Genomic DNA, 22,050 nt, shown 5'->3' on the forward strand with positions numbered 1-22,050 from the left:
TTACCTCTGACTATGTGTCACTCAAATAATAGAAGAAGAGATTTTAAAACAAAACAAAAACAAAAACCCAAGGGCTGTATAACCCAATAGGCCTGTAGAATATAACCAGACTCAGCCAGAGGGAGAGATCAAACGCATCATCAGTCATGAGTCTCTTTGTGCCCACAAGAGATCTAAGTCCAGCCAGCCTTCAATTCCTGTGACTCTTACCTACTGCTAATTTGCTTTGGCTGTTAGTAGTTCAGATTCTTGTCGAGAGCTTAAGCTTCAAATAAATCTATATAGCCATTTGAACTGCCTGGATCTTCTGATTTCGATGGTGCTTGACAGTGTCCCTAATAGGATATTATGCCAGAATTATTAAAATATCATGGTACATTATATGTCCATAAAATCTATCTGAATAGAAAGGAGAATCTTGTGGCTCACAAGAGATATTATCTCATCCAGGATTGTGTATTGTACATACACTTGTAAGTCCATCATCAGGACATTATCATGGAAAACAGCATGTCTTCATGAGACCATCATGCTGTTGGAGGACCATCTCTGGATCTGTGTTGTCTTTTACAACTAAAAGAAATTGCCAACAAGGAAGGGCTGTTGCAATAGATTCTGCAGTAGCTCTTATTAATTAAAAGGTTGTGCAATTAATCCAATCATCAAAGTATAGGGAGCTAACAACAACGTCTTAGCAATATCTGTCTAACAATTGGGTCACCACCACAGCTGTGTAACCCATGGCCAAATCTGAAAGTGACCTTTGCTTAAATCTCTTCTTGAACATCAATCCACCCATTGTCTCTGGAGAACCCTATCTCTCTGTTTGCAATAGTCTGGAGAGATTCCTGTAGGAAATATGCTTGAATATTATTCAAAGTCCTATGATGATGTCTCCTCAAATGGCAACGAAACATTTGCAACCAAATTGCCAAGCTCGGAGATCAAACCAACAGCCCAGATTCCTGTAAAATCAACAGAAAATAAAGGAGGAGCTAAGTTGAACTCTGTACACGTGGATCTCTTTGCTTGCACCTGACATTAATTTCCCCAGACTCTAATGTTGTAGCCCGGGGGAAAGGAGAAAGTTTTCTGGGTTGGTCACAGATCCTTAAGAAGAATGTGTACTGCCAAAAACCCAAATCCTTTGCTTTGGGGGAAGGTTGGAGAGAAAATGATTAGGCTGTAACTACAGAAGGATCTTGATGAAAGAGATATTTGGATCCAGTCCAGGTTCAGCCCTAATATGAGGTAAACAATGCATTGCCTGCTCTTGTGGATGTTCTGCCCTGGGATGTGGATGGATTTCACACTCTTTCTTCTTCCACTAATTCTGTCAGCAGCATTTCATACTTTCTAGCACAGTATCAGTTTGGGCTATCTGTGAAGTTTGCTCTGGCTGCTTAACATGGAGCCTATAGGGGAAATTTTAAAAACATGAAAAGGGACACTAAGAACAAATTGAAAGCAATATGTTTTATTGGCACCAAAAAGGAAACAAAGGTAAAGAGTAACAAGCTTCCTTCACATACTGTTCATACATAGCTTTCTGGTCTTTTGTTGACACGGTTAGGTATGTTGTGTGAACCCACCAATGATTGTGGAATCAATGGAAACAAAACATAAGAGAATAGGTATATAGGAAACAGTAACATAGTGAAAAGCTATTCTATCATTAGTGTTAGGTTTTTTATGGTGTTTAAGTTTAAGAATGTGTGGGAATAGCACACAGTTTGTAAGGGTGTGGATGCATTGTCGCTTTTACAACAGGGGCTTCATTGAGTTCTTTCACTCCTTCAGGCAACCGGAAGCTGAAGGCCCTCAACAGGGTGGTCAGAAACGTGAAGATCTCAACTCTTGCCAGCAGCTCTCCCACACATACACGCTGACCTGAAGGTGAAACAAAGCATAAAACAAATAATAATCTGTTCTTCATGGTATATCCCCACCAGCAAGGAAATCTGAAAAGATTTGTAACAGCCAAAGCAGATTTCCATGTTGAATACTAGCATCTTCTAACAGATTCAATTTCTAGAACTGCTTTCTTCTGTTTGTTGACACTCTTCAGTGGGGACACCTTTCTATTTGGTCCCATCAGAGTAATTGCCACTGTGGCATTAGACTATCTTTGACTTCTTTTCCTCAGAAATTTTCATATTTATGGGCAGATTGTCAATTCAGGAATGGTCCAGGAGGTCAGTTTGGCAGTGATTGCCATGGGTCTGTCCCAGCTACTATTGGGCTTTGATATTTTGTTTGTCTCTGAAGAAGAACCAGCTTGGCATAACTCTTATTGCCATGGAAAGATGTGGAGGCCATTCTGAAGGGGTGCAAATCAACATCTCCAGAAATTGGAGAGGAACCTCTGCAGATCATATTCTGCAGGGATGAAGGGACACCAAAATACTGTGGTCGAGGTGCTTGATAAGTCTGGAAAGAATACAGCAAAGGAATCCTATGTCTCATTTATTGTGAAATCCTCTCTGATTTGTGAATACGGAGATGGCTCAAGCAGTTTAAACAACACACATAAATTTCTTTTTACTAGTAGAAAAGAATCACATTTTGGTTTATGATTATAGACTATCCTCAAATATTGTACGTAATCAAAAAAGCAATGGTCTTACAGCTCCAGATGCATTTGGATGAAACTGGCCATTCCACCTGGGGCTTTATCAGCCTTTGACACTCAATGTATTTTGGTTCTCTGGGAAAATGAGCTATGCCAGAAACTTGACATTGGGAGAGCCAATTCTCCTTCCTCAGTTATTTTCAGTTTATTGACCATGTATCTTTCTAGGGCATCAGTTAGTGTTGGGCTTTGTAGGCACAGTGAATACAGTCTTTCCTATTGGAATATACTCAGAAGAGTATATCCAGGTAGATATCCTCATAGATCACTGTACGATTAGATCACTGATGGTGGGGCAGGTGAGCAAACTGTAGAAATTGATTGGCAACAAAAAGTGTAAGTTGAATTGTGGGACTTAGTTGCCAAAAAACCTCAGCAGTAGTGGTGGTAGGAATTTATTTGTTATAAGCAGTGCTTTTTTGTAAAAGAAAAAGGTGCCGGAACTCACACATGTCATACAACCCGCCTTGCCTACCCTACAAGGTTGTATCCAAAAAAGGTGCCGGAACTCCGTTCTGAGCGTTCTATGAGAAAAAAAGCCCTGGATAAGATGCTTTGGGCTCATGGACGTACCTATTCCGAAGGGCAGAAACTCTTCCCGTTCAATGAACTGTCCATTCTTATCTAAAAAGTGATTTGGGTTGAATTCTTTAGGTGTCTCCCATTGTTCAGGATCAAGAAGAACAGAGCGCAGATCTGGGAAAACAAAGCTTCCCTGTAAAAATAGAGATGACTAAACTGAGGAGTTACATAAAGAAACAGGACAAATAGATGAAGCATTTGGTTTTAACTTGCCACTGTGGACCCCTATTTGTTCATTTCCAAAGCAGATTCTGAGAACAGTAGATTCTCAACTGTTTAGCTTCCTTTCTCCCCTCCCTTCCATTTAAACAGAGATCTGGGTGCATATTTATCACACCAGATTGCCCCAAGAAATGGACAAAGAAACATGGTCAGGCATGATTACAGTTCTGAATTTAATTTCAGCCTTTCTTCTCTTATCATCTTCCTAGGATAAATAAAAAAAAACATTTAAGGTTCTAACGTTAAAATCTGACAGGTGTTTGGACTTAAACCCATAATTTAACCGCAAAACAATTTGCTCTTCTTGACCATTCATTTCTGCATGACTTCATTGGAAGTTGCTGAATAGAGAGCTTTTAACCACGTGCCGTATTTTGCTTTTCCTTTCATGTTGGATTAGTGGAATGCAGCCTGAATACATTTCTCACCTTTGGGATGTGGTAACCCCTCATCTTCACATCCTTTGTGCTTTGCCTGGGAACCCCAAGTAGAAAGATATACTTTACACGCAGCATTTCATGAATCACAGCATTGGTGTAGGGCAGCTTCTTCCGATCCTGATAGGAAATTGACCCTGAGATGCCAAACACATCTTCAATCTCTTTCTGGACTTTCTCTAAAAAAAAAATGATGGAAATAGAAGCTGGGTTTCATTTTCTATTCTATTTCACTTCATCATCATCATTATTATTATTATTATTATTATTATTATTATTATTATTATTATTATTATTATTATTAATTTTATTCATTAAACATGAAACTCAGTCAACTGAACACTCAAATTAACTGGCACTAATGGTTGACATGGGTTGCTGCCAGCATCCTAGGTATCAACCAGGTATCTCCTTAAAATTAAAATAATAATAATAATAGTTATTATTGTTGTTGTTATTGTTATTATTAGTCATTGCACAGTCAGCCAGATGTTCAGACTGGATTTGACTTTTTTTTATTGAAAAGTTTTAAAATACATTTTATCTTTAACAATCCCCCCCTCCCTCCACCCACCCCTACCCAACCCTCCCTATCCCTCCCCCCCATTCTCCCCTCACCCCCAACTTCCCAGAGCTAAGTACAAGGTATAAAAACAAAAAACAATCATAAACATCCATATGCTAATAACAATAAACTATTAAGTCTATCGCACTCTAGCTCATATGAAAACTACAAGCAATACTAATATTACATAAAAAAAGGAAAAAAAGGAAAAAAAACTTATTCAAATTGCTGCTGTAATTAAATTCAACATCAACTTAGTGTCCACAACAGTAGCATCTGTAATTATACCCAACAAAAACAATTGCCGACAAAACTTTATCCTTTGCTTGAAGATCTTCTGCATATTCCACCAATTTTTTATCCAAAAAGCCTTAACCTTTTTGCAGGTCCACCATATATGAAAATACGTTGCATCTTCGCCACCACATCTCCAACATTTAGGTTGATAGTTCGGATACATACTTGCAAGCTTTTTAGGATCTAAATGCCACCTATAAAACATTTTATAAAAGTTCTCCCTTAAATTTTGGGCTTGTGTAAATTTTACATTCCGCACCCAGATCTTTTCCCAAGTGTCCATTGTAATAACTTCTTGAATATTCTGAGCCCATTTTATCATGCAGTCTTTAACAAGTTCTGTTTCTGAATCAATGTCTATCAATGCAAGATAAATCCTTTTAATATGTGCGGGACCCTGATTTCTAATTTGCTTTACCAAATTTTCGTCAGTCATTGAAAAACCAACTTTCTGGTCTTCTTTCCACCTGGCCCGTAATTGACCATATTGAAACCAAGTTTGAACGATCTTCTCATCTCGCAAAAGATTGTACGGCTTCAAACACCAGACATTCCTCTCCAAGCTTAAGATCTCCTTGTACGTAGTCACATCATGTTTGAAGCCAACATTTATGTTTTCTATTGCATGTTTTGGGATTGCCCACAACGGTATCTTGTAGTCTAGCTTGTGTCTATACTTCTTCCAAACTCTCAGCAATGCCTGTCTTAAAATATGCACTTTAAACATATTATCTACCTTCTTATCATATAACAAATATGCATGCCAGCCAAATAACAAGTCGTGGCCCTCAAGATTTAATAATCTCCCTTGTGTCAGATTAATCCAATCACTTATACCTGACAACGCAGCAGCTTCATAATATAATTTAAGATTAGGCATTTTAAGACCACCTCTTTCACGCGTATCCTGCATAATTTTAAGTTTAACTCGTGGCCTTTTCCCTGCCCATACAAATTTATTGATACCCCGTTGCCATTCTTCCAGATTAGAGTCTTTTTTAAGAATCGGTATCATTTGGAATAAAAATAAAAATTTAGGCAGGACATTCATTTTCACTGCTGCAATTCTTCCCAGTAAAGACAATTGCAATTTTTTCCAACTCTCCAATTCTTTTTGAATTTTTCCCCATAACTTTTCATAGTTATTTTTATATAACTTTGCATTTGAGGGTGACAAATACACCCCCAAATATTTAACCCTTTTAACAATCTCAAATCCAGTTAATCCTTCTAAAAGGGCCTTTTGCGATGCTGTCATATTTTTGGCTAAAATTTTAGTTTTTTGTACATTAACCTTACATCCAGAAACCTTCCCATATTGCATTATTATCTCCATCAGGTCCACAACAGAATTTTCTGGCTGGGTCACCGTAACAACCAGATCATCTGCGAACGCCCTCAATCTATAATCCTGATCTCTAATTTGAATACCCTTTTTTCCGAATTCCGTATTTTTATCAATAATATCTCCAATGTTAAAACAAATAATAGAGGTGATAACGGACACCCTTGTCTTGTGCCCTTCTCAATATTGCATACTTCAGTCAGGCTATTATTTACTATTATTCGGGCAGTTTGCTTTTGATATAATGCCCTAATTGGTTGTAAAAGTTTATCCCCAAAATTCATTTTATCTAAAACTTTCATCAAAAATTGCCAATCCAATTGATCAAAAGCTTTTTCAGCATCTAAAAAGATTAACGCCGCAGGGATCTGGTTGTTCCTTTCCAAAAACTCCACCACATCAACTATATGCCTCACATTATTTTTCATTTGTCTACCAGTAATAAACCCAGTTTGATCCCCATGAATCATCTGTTGCAAAACCCTCATCAATCTATTAGCTAAAACCTTAGCAAATATCTTGTAGTCTGTATTTAAAAGTGATATTGGTCTGTAGTTTCTTACTTGGGTAACATCCTGATCTTCCTTCGGAATCAAAGAAATAAAAGCAGTTCTCCAAGACGGAGGCACCCTTCCTCCCCTCTGAATTGTCTGAAACAATTCCCTTAATGGTTTTATCAGCTCCCGTTGTAAATTTCTGTAGTAGACCGCAGTCAGACCATCCGTACCTGGCGCTTTGTCCACCTTCAATTGCTTAATAGCTAAAAGAATTTCTTCTTCTGTTATCAATTGATTAATCTCTTCCTTTTGTTCTTGTGTAAGAACCGGGATGCTAGCATTCTTCAAATATACATCAATATCTGTTTCATTAATCTTATCCTTAACATATAATTTAGAATAAAAGTCCACAAAGGCTTCCTTAATAAGATCCTGTTGAAACACAACCTTGCCTTTATGTTCAATTTTATCTATGTTAGAAGCCCTTTGTTTTTTCCTTAACCTGTAAGCTAGCCACCTACCTGGTTTATTGGCATTGCAAAAAGTGTTATGCCTAGCAAACCGTAAGTTAGTTGCCACCTGATCAGCCATCAACTTATCAAATTGTCCTCTTAGCAAGTTAATAACCTCTTTAATCTTCACATCTGATGGATTCAAAATTAGGGCCTTTTCTTTTTCCCTAATTTCATTCTCCAGTTCTTTCCTCCTCACTTCCATATTACGTCTGTATTTATTATTCATATATATTAACACCCCTCTCATATAAGCTTTGCTAGCATCCCAAACCATGTCCATAGAAGTATCCTTGTTCATATTAATTTCAAAAAAATCTTTCATCTGCTTTTTGCATTCTTCCACATTTCTCTGATTTCTAAACAAATTCTCATTTACGCGCCAGGAGCGCCTATCTCTATTGTCCTTGTTGATCTCTAACCAGACTGGACTATGGTCAGATATAGTTCTTGCACAGATCTTTATCTTCTTAATCCTAGAAAAAAAAATCATTAGTCAGTAATATAAAATCAATCCTAGAAAAAGATTGGTTTCTATCAGAAAAAAAAGTATAATCCTTTTCATATAAATGCGTTTCTCGCCAAATGTCTCGTAATTCCAGATCATCCTTCATTTCAAAAAAAAGATTTAGGCAATCTAGCATGACTCGGGGCATGTTTAAAAAAACCCGATTTGTCCAGCTGTACATCCAAGACACCATTCCAATCTCCCATAAAAATAAAAGATTTATAATCCAACTGGGTAATCTTTGTATGTAGTGAACTATAAAAGTCAGCTTGTTGTTGATTTGGAGCATACAGTCCAACTAAAAGCGTTTTTTTTCCTTCTAACAGCAAATCTATCATAACATATCTTCCTTGTTTATCTACTTCAATTAGTTCCGCTGTCAGAGTATTCTTAACATAAATAACCACTCCATTTTTCTTATTCATTGCAGAAGCAATAAATTGCATACCCAACCTTGAATTCAACAAGTACTTTTGGTCCATAACCCTAATATGCGTTTCTTGCAAGCAAATAACGTCAGTCTTAAATTGTTTTAAATATTGAAAAACTTTCTTTCTCTTCTGTGGTGAATTTAATCCATTAACATTCCAGGTTAGGAACTTAGTCGCCATTCTTGGCATCCTGAAGCTTCTGGAGCACGTCTGCCAGGACCCCTTTAACTTCCTTAGGCCGCGCCCCTCCCACAGCTTCACTATAGGTATGCTTTGGAGGTTCCATAACTTTCTGCTGATCTTGCTCTTGCTCTTGTCTCACTCGTCTTGAGGCAGCACGCGTCATCCTCTGCTCCCTAGCAGCTGCCGATGAAACTGTAATTTGATCCCCTCCAGCACCATTCTCCTCTGTCTGTGTTCCTTCAGCATCTTGAGGCTTTCCCTCGCCATTTCCTTTTGCAGATTCCAAAAGTGGTGGAGGGGTTGCTTTTAAAACTTTACTGTAAAAATCACGTGCCTGAGTCACTGTAACCAAACGGTGTCTCTTGCCTTCATGCATCACAACCATGCCCACTGGAATCTCCCATCTAAACTTAATGTCACATTTCTTAAGTTTCTGTGCCAGAAAAGCAAAATCTTTCCTTCTCCTTAAAATTTTTGGAGGAATCTCTTTTAAAACCAAAACTTCTTGCTCAGAAACCACAAGCTTAGTTTCATAAGCAGCTTGGATAACTTCATTCCTAATTGCTCTCTTTGTAAAGTAAACCACCACATCTCTAGGTAACTTCCTCTGCCTTGCAATCCCTGAGTTCACACGAAAGATTTTGTCTATACTTCCCTCAATTTCAGCTGCTGACTGTCCCAGTACCACTTCCAAAGCCTCAGAGACCAACTGTTTTAAATCTTCTTTAGGATTCTCTTTTAAGCCTCTGATTCTGATAGCAAACTCTATCTGATGGTACTGGACGAGGGTCAGGTCTCCATCTATTTTATCCATTGTATTTTCATTCTCTAGTACTTTTGCTTCTAATATGGAATTTTTTTGGCTAAGATCCTCCATTTTTTCATCCAAACATTGAACGCATTCGGCCACACCTTCAATTGCAGGCAAGATGTCTGCCCTCATTGCTCTGAACTTCTCCTCCAGTTTCTCCTCCAGCTTTTCCATCTTTTCATCCATCATATCTGACATTAATTGTGAATGCTTTTCGAAGGCATCCTGTAAATCCTTAAGCGTCAATGCTGGAGCAGGTGCAGGAGGAAGCAAAGCTTGCAATGAGGTCTGTTGCACCGGGGAAGCCCCCGCACTCTGGAGAACTTTGGAAGTTTTAGTCGCCATCTTCCCCCACTTTCACTTACTGCGCACTTTCACTTTTAAAAGCCATAAAGTCCATTGAACTAGAGAATAAAAGTCCACTTCACCTTGACCTCCTGTACTGCTCTGCCTGCGTCTTCACACTCAAGAGTCTTTCCTTCTGGCAGGGGTGGTTGCTAACGCTTGGCTCTGCTCCAAAAATCACGGAGCAGAGGCGCTGCGCAGCCCGGAGCAAACCCAGGCTTCAGGGGGGCTTGATCCTTCAGCCACCCAAACTTAAAGCTCAGGCGGCCTCAGAGAGCTCAACCCCTACCTGGGGCCTCACCCCCTCCTCTTCTCCCAAGGAGGGGGCTTCCGAATCATCAAAACAGCTGATCAGCGCTGTTTTCAGCAATTCAACAAAGCTGCGGAGCGGACAGCCTGGAGATGGCTGTCTTCAGCGTCGCATCACCACCGGAAGCCTGGATTTGACTTTTTTGTCTACCTATTGAGTCCTTACCAAGGTCCCGGGATAGGCAGATGTGGATGTTTGATGGTATTACAAATATCGTTGCAGAATGGAAGCAGTTCCTAGTAAGGCTGCCTTTTGCAATTGACTAATGGTGAATTTGTCAATGCCAATGGTGTTCAAGTGATGCTGCAGTTGGAATTGCACCCAAGGTGCCTATTACTATTGATACTACCCTTGCTTGCCTTTGCCACAGTCTTACTATTTCTATTGGTAGGTCTTTGTATTTTGTTATCTTCTCCAGTTCTTTCTTGTCTATTCTGCTGTCTCCAGGCACTGCCATGTCCACTATCCAGACTTTTTTGTCTTTCTTATCGACAATTGTTAAGTCCGGGGTGTTATGTTGCAGGTGCTTGTCTGTTTGAATTCTGAAGTCCCCGAGCAGTTTAAGATCTTTTTCACTGTCTCTATGTATTCACCTCTAATCTTTTTCTTGAGTTCAGTGTGCTTGATGTTGTCAGTTTGAAGGATATCCAAGTATATGTAGTAATCTTCCTCATCCAGACTTTTAATGTTATTTTTGTGGGGCATCTTGATTCCTTCAGTTTTCACTATTTTTCCTTGTTTGAGACTAAGTGTGGCACATTTGCCCAAGCCAAACTCCATTGCAATATCTTGGCTATATATACGGACAGTGTTCAGCAGCGATTCTATTTCAGATGATGTTTTTCCATACAGCTTCAGATCATCCATTTGAAGGAGGTAGGATAGTCTGGCAGATGTTTTTGATGTTTAAAAGCCATGTCCTGAGTTATGCAGTATTGTTGGCAGTGGAAACAGTGCAATAACAAATAGTAGTGGTGATAATGAATCTCCTTGAAATATTCCTCTCTTGATATTATCCTCTCCCAGTCTTTCACCATTGACCTGCAACTGCGTCTTCCATTGTGCCATCGATCTTTGCACAAATTTTCTGATGTTTCTACTGACTCCTGTTATTTCTAGCACTTGTTTATCCAGTCATGTGGCAGAGAGTCAAATGCCTTTTTGTAGTCAATCCATGCCACATTCAGCTTGGTCTTCCTTTTCTTGCAGTTTTTCAAGTTCATTTTCTCAATTAGGAATTGATCTTTTGTTCCTCTGTTATTGGGGCAGTTTCCTTTCTGTTCGGGTGGAAAGAGATTGTTTTTAACTAGATGCTGTTGTACTGCATCAGCTACCATACCAGTTAGCAGTTTGAAAGTTGTTGGTAAGCAGGTAATTGGCCTGTAGTTGCCTGGTGTCGCCCCTTTTGCTGGATTTTTCATTATTAGGTAGGTTTTCCTAGTTGTTAGCCACTTTTCAATTTCTCCTCCTTGTAGTATATTGTTGAACTGCTTGGCAATGAGTGGGTAGATGTTTCAACCAAAACCCATGCAGTTCATCTTCACCTGGTGCTGACCAATTTTTGATCTTCCTTGCTCTTTTTTCTATCATTTTTGTTGCTGTTACTAGTTCTTTCATTTCAAGTACTGTTTTTTTTTATTGAAAAGTTTTACAGTACATTTTTTAAAAAAACCCTTCCCTCCCCCTCCCCCCGACTTCCCCCCCTCCCCATAGAGCCCACCCTTCCCTCCCCCTCCTCCCCCTGACTTTCCAGAGCTGAATACAGGGTATTGCCTCTAACAAACCTGAACTAGAATATGCTAACTATCTATGAATACACTTTAAATCCTAACACACTTTAACTTCCATTAGACATAGCTAAATAATAATACATCTTGTTGAATTCTAATACTCATTCATATGCTAAATGAAACTTTTTAGTCCCATATTTATTCTGAATGTAATCAATCCATCTTCTCCATTCCGAAATGTATCTTTGTTGCGAGTGACCTTTCAAATAAGCTGAAATTTTTGCCATTTCTGCTAGGTTCAAAACTTTTAGAGTCCACTCTTCTATAGTAGGCAGATCCTCCTTCTTCCAATATTGCGATACCAAAAGTCTTGCTGCCGTTACTAAATTCAACATCAATTTAATTTCTATAACAGTACAATCTGTAATAATATCCAACAGAAATAACTGCGGAGAAAACCTTATCTTTTTCTTAAATATCTTCTGCATATTCCACCAAATTTTAATCCAAAAAGCTTTAACTTTTTTGCAAGTCCACCATATATGATAGTACGTTGCATCCTCACAACCACACCTCCAACATTTAGGTTGATAATTTGGATACATACATGCTAATTTTGGGGGATCTAAATGCCATCTATAAAACATTTTATAAAAGTTCTCTCTTAAGTTTTGTGCCTGTGTAAATTTTACATTTCTGACCCAGATTTTTCCCCAAGTATCCATCGTTATTGGCTCCTGAGTATTCTGGGCCCATTTTATCATACAGTCTTTAACAAGTTCCATTTCTGAATCTATTTCTATCAATGCGTTATATATTCTTATTATATGCGCTTGACTTTGATCTCTAATTTGTTTTACCAAATTTTCATCAGTTGTTGAAATACCAGTTTTCCGATCTTTTTTCCATCTAGCTTGTATCTGCCCATACTGAAACCAAATTTGTACTATCTTTTCTTCTTTTAAAATATTGAATGGCTTTAGTTGCCATACATTCCTTTCCAATCTAAGAATTTCTTTATATGTGATCACATCATGTTTGAATCCCACACATATTTTCTATCGCATGTTTAGGTATTGCCCAAATTGGTATTTTATAATTTAACTTATATTGATATTTTTTCCAGACTCGCAACAGGGCGTACCTTAATATATGTGTCTTAAAAATATTATCCACCTTTTTATTATACAATAAATATGCATGCCAACCATATAATAAATCACATCCCTCAATATTCAATATTCTTCCTTCTGTTAAATTGAACCAATTACTAATTGTCGATAAAGCTGCAGCATCATAATATAATTTAAAATTGGGCATTTTAAGACCACCTCTTTCACGTATATCTTGCATTATCTTAAGTTTTACTCTTGGTCTTTTCCCTGCCCAAATAAATTTATTAATACCTTTCTGCCATTCCTCCAAATTTGAATCTTTTTTAAGTATAGGTATCATTTGAAGCAAAAATAAAAATTTTGGTAAAACATTCATTTTCACTGCTGCAATTCTTCCCAATAAAGACAATTGTAATTTTCTCCAACTGTCTAACTCTTTTTGTGTTTTTAGCCATAAAAATTCATAATTATTTTTATATAATTTCACATTTGAAGCTGTAATATATACCCCCAAATATTTAATCTTTTTGATTATTTCAAATCCTGTTAGTTTTTCTAGGGATTCCTTTTGTTCTATAGTCATATTTTTAGACAATATTTTAGTTTTTTGCCTATTTATCTTAAATCCAGAAACTTGTCCATATTGCAAAATTATCTCCATTAAATCTATAACCGATTGAGTCGGTTGACTTAATGTAATAACCAAGTCATCCGCAAACGCTCTTAATCTATAATCTTGATGTTTTATTTTAATTCCCTTTATTTTATTTGAATCACGTATCTTAGTAATATTTCCAATGTTAAAACAAACAGCAATGGTGACAACGGACTTCCCTGTCTTGTACCTTTTTCAATTTTGCAAGCTTCTGTTAAACTACCATTAATTATTATTTCAGCTGTTTGTTTCTGATATATTGCCCTAATAGGTTGTAAAAACTTATCCCCAAACTCCATCTTCTCTAATACTTTTAATAAAAATTGCCAATTCAATTGATCAAACGCCTTTTCGGTGTTCAAAAAAATCAGCGCTGCGGGGACTTGATTATTTCTTTCCAAATATTCTAATAAATTTACAATATGTCTCACATTATATTTTGTCTACCACTTATGAATCCTGTTTGGTCACTATAAATCATTTGTTGCAAAACCTGCATTAATCTGTTTGCTAAAATTTTTGCAAATATCTTATAATCAGTATTTAAAAGCGACATTGGTCTGTAATTTTTAGATTGGGTAAGATCTTGATCTTCCTTTGGAATCAATATTATAAAAGCTGTTTTCCAGGATCGAGGCACTTCTCCAGATTGAATTGTTCTAAATAACTCCTTTAAAGGTTCCACCATTTCTAATTGTAAGTTTTTATAATAAATAGCTGTCAAACCATCTGTTCCAGGTGACTTACCCACTTTTAGTTGTTTAATTGCTAAAATAATTTCTTCAGCAGTTATTAATTGATTCATCCCTTCCCTTTGCTCTTGTATAACTATAGGGGTATTCACTTCTTGTAAATATCTATCTATATCTAAACCTTGAATTGTATCCCTAGCATCTTCACCTGGTGCTGACCAATTTTTGATCTTCCTTGATCTTTTTTCTATCATTTTTGTTGCTGTTACTAGTTCTTTCATTTCAACTTGTTTTATTTGCATCCACCTCTTTTAACCAAGCCGCATCCTTGTTGTGTTTCTTTGAGTTATCCCATATCTGCTTCCAGAACTGCACTGTTTCTCTTTCTCAGGTACTGACTGATTCATTGCAGTTTCTCTATTGATGGATTGGTAGAAACGTTTCTGATTGGATTGAAATTGGAGGTTCTGCCTATAATTTGTAATTCGTGCTTCGTATCTACTGATTTTCCTGGCTATAGCTGTTATTTGATCCTTTATTATTTCCAGTGCTTCCTTGATCTTCCTTGCTTCTAGCAGGTATTTCTTGATTAGGTATTCTTTACTCTTTTTTTCTTCAGCTTCTTTTCTTTCATCTGTTCTAGCTTGCTTGCATGTGATCTTAACTTGCTGATCGTAGTCTAACCTTCCATTTTTGTGGTGTACTGTTTGCTTGTTTTTCTTCTTTCTTGATTTTGCATCCCAGGTATTCACTAATAACTGCAGCTGTGCTGTACATTAGTTGGTTTGTTTCTTCCAGTGAATTGGTGCTTATACTTGATATTGCAATATTTGCATCTGTTAATGCTTGAGCTAGCTGTTTCTTTGGAACAAACTTCAATGCAGGCAGCCTTATTCTGTTGTTTTTGTGCTGTTCTAGATGCTCAATTATTCTTTGTTTCAATTCTTTTATTTCTTTAGTTAAGAGGGCTTAGTTCTTCCTGAGGAAGAGGTGCCTAGTTTCCAAATGAGAACAGTTGTATATCTCTGCTGGATTCCTTCACTGCCAACTCCCCCTGGCTTGCCTCTACATTCTGAATTACTTCTGGCAAGACTTTGATTTCTTTGCCATGGATAAACCTTTGCAGTTCATCCAATTCTGTTTCTGTGAATAGTTCATTTTTTATTATAAATCGGTGTTGATCTGCTAGTCTCTGTTCTGTTATTTCTAATTCTGGATTTTGTTCTTTCCAGAACTGGTGCATATGTTTTAGATATACTCTTCTTGTTAGATTTGATCTGTAATAACAGATCATAATTTCTTTGTTTTCAATCACTATATATTTGCGATGGTAAATACCTTTTCATATCAACAACCTAAGATATGCAGATGATACCACTCTAATGGCAGAAAGTGAAGAGGAACTAAAGAGCGTCTTGTTGCGGGTGAAGAAGGAGAGTGCAAAAGTTGGCTTGAAACTAAACATTAAGAAAACCAAGATCATGGCATCTGGCCCTCTCAATTCCTGGCAAATAGATGGGGAAGAAATGGAGGTAGTGACAGATTTTATTTTCCTGGGCTCCAAGATCACCTACGATAGGGACTGTAGCCAAACAAATTAAAAGACGCTTTCTCCTGGGGAGGAAAGCCATGGCAAATATAGACAGCACACTAAAAAGCAGAGACATCATCCTGCCAACAAAAGTGCGTATAGTCAAGGCTATGGTCTTCCCAGTTGCAATATATGGCTGTGAAAGTTGGACCATAAGAAAGGCTGAACACCAAAGAATTGAGGCCTTTGAGCTGTGGTGCTGGAGAAGACTCCTGTGAGTCCCTCAGACTGCAAGGCGATCAAACCGGTCAGTCCTAGAGGAGATCAACCCTGACTGCTCTTTAGAAGGCCAGATCCTGAAGTTGAAACTCAAATACTTTGGCCACCTAATGAGAAGGAAGGACTCACTGTAGAAGAGCCTAATGCTGGGAAAGATTGAGGGCAAGAAAAGAAAGGGACGACAGAGAATGAAGTGGCTGGATGGCATCACTGAAGCAGTAGGCATGACCTTAAATAGACTCCAGAAGATGGTAGAGGATAGGAAGGCCTGGGGTCGTGATGGGTCGGACACGACTTCGCAACTAACAAAAAAACACACCTTTTCTTCCAGTAGTTCTGCAGCTGCTGGCCCTGGTTGCTCAGCCAACAGTCCTGAGTCCTGTAACCCATTTTTCACTAGATATCCAGGAACTGCAACATCTAGTGCAGACATTGTTAACCCGGGCAACATCTGAGCCGGTATGGCATTCTGAAATTTATGTCTCACCATATTTTTTATGGGAGAGACACTCTTTGTCTGACTTCTATGATGAGACCTGTCTAGTATGATTGAACATCTGGCATAGCTCTCATCTTCCTCAGAGTACACAAGCCCCACAAACACATCAAAGAAGTATTATTATTATTAAGCTTTTATTCATAAAACATGAAACTCAGCCAACTGAACACTCAAATTGACTGGCACTAATGGTTAACATGGGCTGTTGCCAGTATCCTTAGTATCAACCAGGTATCTCCTTAAAATGTAAGATGTTCCGAGTAGCGCAGTTTTTTGTAGCTTTGCTGGAGTTATTGCAGGAAGCTGCAATTTCTTGATGTATTTTGGACATAGTTCCCAGTGCCCCAATGACAATGGGTATCACTGTTACATGTTTCATCCATAATCGCACAGTTTCGATGGCCAGGTCGTGGTATTTCGTAATTTTTTTCAGTACAGTGATATCAATCAACTGTATGCTTCAGTTCTCTATGACTGCGATATCTGGCATGTTGTGTTCCTTATTATTATTATTATTATTATTATTATTATTATTATTATTATTATTATTATTATTATTATTATTATTATTATTTCCCAGTTTTGATCCTCAGCAATACTTTAAGATGTAGAATAGCCATCCTTCTTTTGAGAATCATGAAGGTGTGCATGTGTAAAATCTGTTTTTTGGACTCTGATCTGATTCAGTCCAAACTGATTCAGAATAATGATACAAACTGGTGACTTAGTGCAAAGATTTCTCTGCCTCTCCTTCAGTCAAGTCAGTCTCCTGAATTCAATCCCAATCAATTTGGAAATCTGATTCTATTAAACAAAATGTTCCACAATTGTCTATAAAATAATATGGATCTAATTGTACAAGTCTCCTACTTTTTTAAAAAAAACATACTCTAATTGGGTCTTTTGTATGCAGTTTAGACTGAAACTAAGCACCAAAACTGAAAACCTTGGTAGATTTCTGCATTTACACTGGGTTAAATGTTTCAGATTTGCACTGATCTCTAGTTTTCTTTTTTGTTCTTCACTCAATATTTTATTAAGGAGGTTCTCCTTATGTAGATTCTATGCTTTCCTTTAATCCTGCTAAACTTGTCTTCATAATTTTTGGTTCAGGAATCCACATAGGAAAATTATTATGAAGAATAGATTCAGTTCATCATTCAATAGCCCTTAATATTTCAAATGCCTTCAACTAATTTCTCTGGGTTTTAGAACCTGAGCATGGCCCTTGTTCCCACAACCCAGATTTCTCTCACCTTGGATGTCGGGATGATTTGTCAAGAGGAGCAGTGCCCACTTCAGAGTAGCAAAGGTTGTCTCTGTCCCAGCAACAAAAAAATCAAAAACACAATGCGCCAGGTTCTCTTCATTGTAGGTAGAGTTGGGGTCATTCCTGCTCTGATGTTTAAAATGGAAAATGAAAATTACAATGAATTCTATGCAGCTTTCCTTGGATCATTTGTGCTTCTGTTCTGGGTCAGAAAAATTCACAAACAAGATTGCCCACATGCATTCTAATGGAAAGATATGCCATCTGGAAAAAAAATGTGGGCACTATTTTTCCTTGAACCACTTTGTGTTCCTGTTTCTTTTCTCTTCTTTGGAAGTATTAGAGCTTTTAACCATGTTTATGAAACACTGGATAAACTCTTTCAGGACTTTTTTTACTTTAACTTTTATTCTCCTATTAAGAAACTGGGTGTTGTGCAGTCAGTCCGTTGCTGGCAATAAGCAAGAAGAAGGTTCCAAACAGTAACATGCTTTATTGAAGTAAAGCAGAACAGAACTGAAACAGTGGCTGCTGCGCAGCTATTTATATGGTTGGCCACTAGGTGGTGGCCAATAGATTTGAAGGAAGCCATTCCCGCCCCAAATCTACCAGTGATAGTCCTGGAGACAATAAGTCTGGCTTAGTCAGTAGCCGTTACACATAAACACCAATGAGCAACCGTTAATGCAGCATTTAAACAGACATGTGAATCAGTACAAGCAAAATCCCCAATACATTACACTGGGTTTGTTGAGCGGAAGATGGGCAGGTCACAAATAAAATATTTCACAGAACAAGAAAGGAAGCAGAATAGAATATTTCCCCTAAAGGATAAGAGCAGAAAAATCTCCTTAGCAAAGGCAGAAAGCAGCCCCAAGCTTTCCTCCCCTAAAATAACCTGCTGAAAAAGCTTAAGAAAACTAAGTTTCATTCATAAAACAATGTATACATTGTAAAATCGAACTTGGCTAAAGCGATCTCCAAATAGATGGCAGAATAGACCAGGAGCTCAAACTAACTATGCAAACGAGATTAAATTAGTGATGGGCTGTCTGATAAAATGAAGCAAGGTTATGATGCCTGTAATTCTGGAGTCTCTCTGGCAAGAACAAAGAATATTTATTCACAAAGAATATGCACGTGTAACACTTGCATCTATTCTAGGTGGTTAGAGGACTATAACAAAGAGTTAGACATCCTGCATACCTCAGAGGGAAATTAAGAATAGGGATCTCCCTGAGCAAATACAGTATGTATGATATACCATAACTCCTTGATAATTCATTAGCCAAGGTTTAGGAATAGGGATGGCTAGAGACCAATAGGATGATTGTTAGATCATTACTAAAATGTATATTAGATGATTAGTTTTATACACCCTAGCTTATTCATCTTCTGCTTTAGTGAAAATTTATAAAGCTTTCTTAATTCTATTGTTTAAGGTTGCTTGACATTTTCTAGCCAGGACCCCTTTTCTTGGAGCGCTTCAATACAAGGAAACAATATCTGCACCTCATGTCTGGTGTTCTTCATAGTATTTGACAAAGGCTCAGACCCGAATTGGGGACAACATCAGGAAAACAAAACACTTGTTTTACACTTTCCCTTTGCCCTTAAGGTGAGTCATGATCCCACATGCCACAATAGAATTGCAGTGACAATTAAAATACTATATCTAGTCTAAAGAACAAATGCCAATACACCAATTAAAAAAACCTCAGAAACATATAAAAACTCGCTAACTTATAACCCCAATTTCCTAGCTACCCCAGAAATGTTTGCTGTTTTCACTGCTGTTACTGGTCCAATAAATCTCCTTTCCAACTGCAGCCTACCTGGAATTTTTCCTTTTCCTGGATTTCTCTGCCGCTTGGAATAAGACGTGGACCAGATTTAACTTCCAAGAGAAGCAACCTGAATTTACCATGAGCTATATTCAGAATGGAAACTGAATGAAAAAGAAAGTAAAATCTAGGAACAAGGAAGTCAGAATCAATCTCTCCTTCTATTTAATTATAGCAAGGAATATGATTATTCCTTTCCCATCTATTGAGCTACAATAAAACCATACCTTTTCCATTTGAAGAAGATAGTAATCAATGAAATCCTGTGGCTCGTGCAGACAGTGAGATTCCTTGTGTTTCTCTATTTCCTGCTTTGCAAAGGTAAGGATTGAATCCACGGAAGCCAGGGCCTTCTTGTGAGGGCCTGGGAGGTAGTTCATTAACCGTGGGAACAAATCATATATCTAAAAGAAAGAGGAGGAAAAATTATTTATTTTTCACAACAGTTACAGAAGACTCTTAGCAACTCACAGCAACAGCAGAACTTAATATTCAAACAAAAATATTACAAACACATTAAAACATGTCAAACAATACATGGTATTAGATCCCAACCCCCAACCCCCCCTGAAAATCCCAACTTCTACATAGCAGGTAATGTTGGAGGCAGGTTGATTATTATAAAGCTATTATAGATTGCTTTATTTTTTTAGTGGAGCCTTTTAAAATGTGTTTATCTGTGACTAACAACTTGTCATTTAATAAAGGTAAAGGTAAAGGTTCCCCCGCACATGCGTGCTAGTCGTTTCCGACTCTAGGGGCCGGTGCTCATCTCCATTTCAAAGCCGAAGAGCCAGCGCTTGTCCGAGGACGTCTCCATGGTCATGTGGCTGGCATGACTAGACGCCTAAATGGATTCATGTTCCAGACTACATAATACAAAAACTGTAAATTTTCCCAGTATACTAGCTTGTGATCTAGTATCATTGACTTAGCACTACAAGATAATCTTTTGAATCAAAAATGACTATCCCTAATCAAAGAGATTCAGATCCCCCCAAGTCTGCTTGTGTTTCATAAAGTATTGAAATCCCGACTTTTACCAAAGACATTTGGATCAGGTGGGTAGATGAAATGTGTAATTATTGATGAAGAAAGTGATTATTGTCTATTCTTGGGTTTTGAGGGTCATTTCTGGTGGGTTTGTTACAGTCCTGTAAGCCCCCTGAGCCACCTGTGTGAGATGGGTGGCTATATAAATCATCAATCACTAAATGAACTGATTTGTTTCCGAGTTGAACTGATTCTCTTGCTCCAGGTATCACTCTTTTTGGATCATTATGTTACCATCAGCCAATAAAGTGATACAATTCCCTGAAACAGATAATCCTCGACTTACAACTGGTTGCTTAACAACAATTCTAAGATACCACATACTTGGCTTCTAGATTTGATGTCACGGTGATGCAGAAGAAGGAAGAAGGGGCTCCATATTTCATGTTTGATTTCAGCCCGCTGGGGGGACCCTGGAAAGAGTCGAAAGTCACCCCATAGAAGCGACAAGTAAGGAGGGGACCCTTGTTAATCAGGGTGTGTGTGTGTGTGTGTGTGGCAGCCCCCCATTTTATCTGAGAAAGTCTCCAAACCGGTGGGGGAAAGACTGGCTAAATTCACAAAGCCAGTCCTAAGATGCTGACAATGGAAGGCAATAAGCACCAACAAGCAACATTACAGCAACGTGGATGAAACTGGGTGACACCTGATCCTCTCTTTAAATTATTTCTTTTGCTCCAAATAATATGCATAAAAATAGAGGAAGAATTATTTGATGATCCAAATTCACTGACTTGGAAAGTTAGTTGGCAAAAGAAGAAAGCTAGTGTAAGACTGAAGAAAACAGAAACTTTGACCTGTTAGAGGGGATATTATATTATCAATTAGATGTTTGAATATGGTTAAGAATAGATGGCTAGAAATAGAAATATTATTATAACTAGATAGATAAGATACATTATCAGAATAATTATCTAGATAGATAATCAGAATATCATATTTTGGCATGAAAAGGGAAATAAGAAAATGCTAAGAAGTTTGAATAAGGGAAACTTTCGGTTACACAAATATAACTTGTTCTGAAACTATAAACAATTAGGATATTTTGAATATGGATGTAAACTAAAACTGAAAAAAATAGGATACTGACTGAATAAATGGATATTAAGTCTATTAAGCACTTGTTTGTAAAAACAGAAAATTAATCTCTATAGTAGACCGGTAAAAGAGGGTCATTAGCTGTTGTTCTACCCTGTTCTTCTGCAAGACCCTAAGAAAGTGAAGCCTCTGAGTTGTGTTAACTTTCCAGGTCAGATCTTCACAGAGGTAGACTCCCAGAAATTTAAAGGAGGAAACTCTCTCTGCACAGTCCTCCCCGATGTAAAGTGGGGCAGGTTCCTCCTTTTTTCTCTGGAAGTCTAACACCATCTCTTTTGTCTTGCCAATGTTTAGGTGCAAGTTGTTACTACACCATATGGATAGTTTTGTACCTCTGCCCTGTATGCTGTCTCATACCCACCTGTAATACACAATCATATGTGTATAAAGAGTACAGGTAGGGGCTAAGCACACAGCCCTATGGCATGCCGGTGCAAAGCTTCAGGGAGGTGGACAAAGCAGACCCGATCCTCACTCAAATGCAGTTTTCTTGGGGACTGGGTCAAGCACGATGGTACACATGCCGTTTGCAAGGAGATGTTAACAATCTTTGTCAGGACCCCTGCTAATTGGTCAGCACAATTCCTTACCACTATCCCCAGCACCC

At 37.9% G+C, this 22,050-nt stretch overlaps 2 protein-coding genes across 5 annotated transcripts in view; both read right to left on the reverse strand.

The window, feature by feature from the left end:
• Nucleotides 1–1,456: 1,456 nt before the first annotated feature.
• The window catches only part of LOC310641152 (cytochrome P450 2J5-like), a 36,471-nt gene continuing 15,877 nt past the window's right edge, over nucleotides 1,457–22,050 (reverse strand). For 2 of the 4 annotated variants that reach the window (XM_083363977.1, XM_083363976.1), the window contains 5 exons: nucleotides 19,520–19,696; nucleotides 17,435–17,576; nucleotides 3,865–4,052; nucleotides 3,206–3,365; nucleotides 1,457–1,890 (listed from right to left, as the gene is read on the reverse strand). In XM_083363977.1, the coding sequence (XP_083220103.1) occupies nucleotides 1,706–1,890; nucleotides 3,206–3,365; nucleotides 3,865–4,052; nucleotides 17,435–17,576; nucleotides 19,520–19,696 (852 nt within the window). In that variant the 3' untranslated portion in view covers nucleotides 1,457–1,705. The remainder of the gene's footprint in view (nucleotides 1,891–3,205; nucleotides 3,366–3,864; nucleotides 4,053–17,434; nucleotides 17,577–19,519; nucleotides 19,697–22,050) is intronic. The other 2 variants (XR_014492676.1, XM_083363978.1) reach the window with 2 other exon arrangements.
• Nucleotides 4,905–9,694, reverse strand: LOC310641175 (uncharacterized protein). The gene is made up of 2 exons (XM_083364007.1): nucleotides 6,644–9,694; nucleotides 4,905–4,929 (listed from the first exon to the last, which is right to left on the reverse strand). The coding sequence occupies exon 1, from the start codon at nucleotides 9,365–9,367 to the stop codon at nucleotides 8,198–8,200; it is 1,170 nt and encodes a 389-aa protein (XP_083220133.1). The 5' UTR covers nucleotides 9,368–9,694; the 3' UTR covers nucleotides 4,905–4,929; nucleotides 6,644–8,197.

This window comes from Vipera ursinii, assembly GCF_947247035.1.
Source record: "Vipera ursinii genome assembly, chromosome: 5".
NCBI lineage: Eukaryota > Metazoa > Chordata > Lepidosauria > Squamata > Viperidae > Vipera > Vipera ursinii.

Excerpts from the sequence above, each read along its gene's own strand:
- LOC310641175 (XM_083364007.1), bottom strand. The coding sequence starts at position 9,367 with ATGGCGACTAAAACTTCCAAAGTTCTCCAGAGTGCGGGGGCTTCCCCG.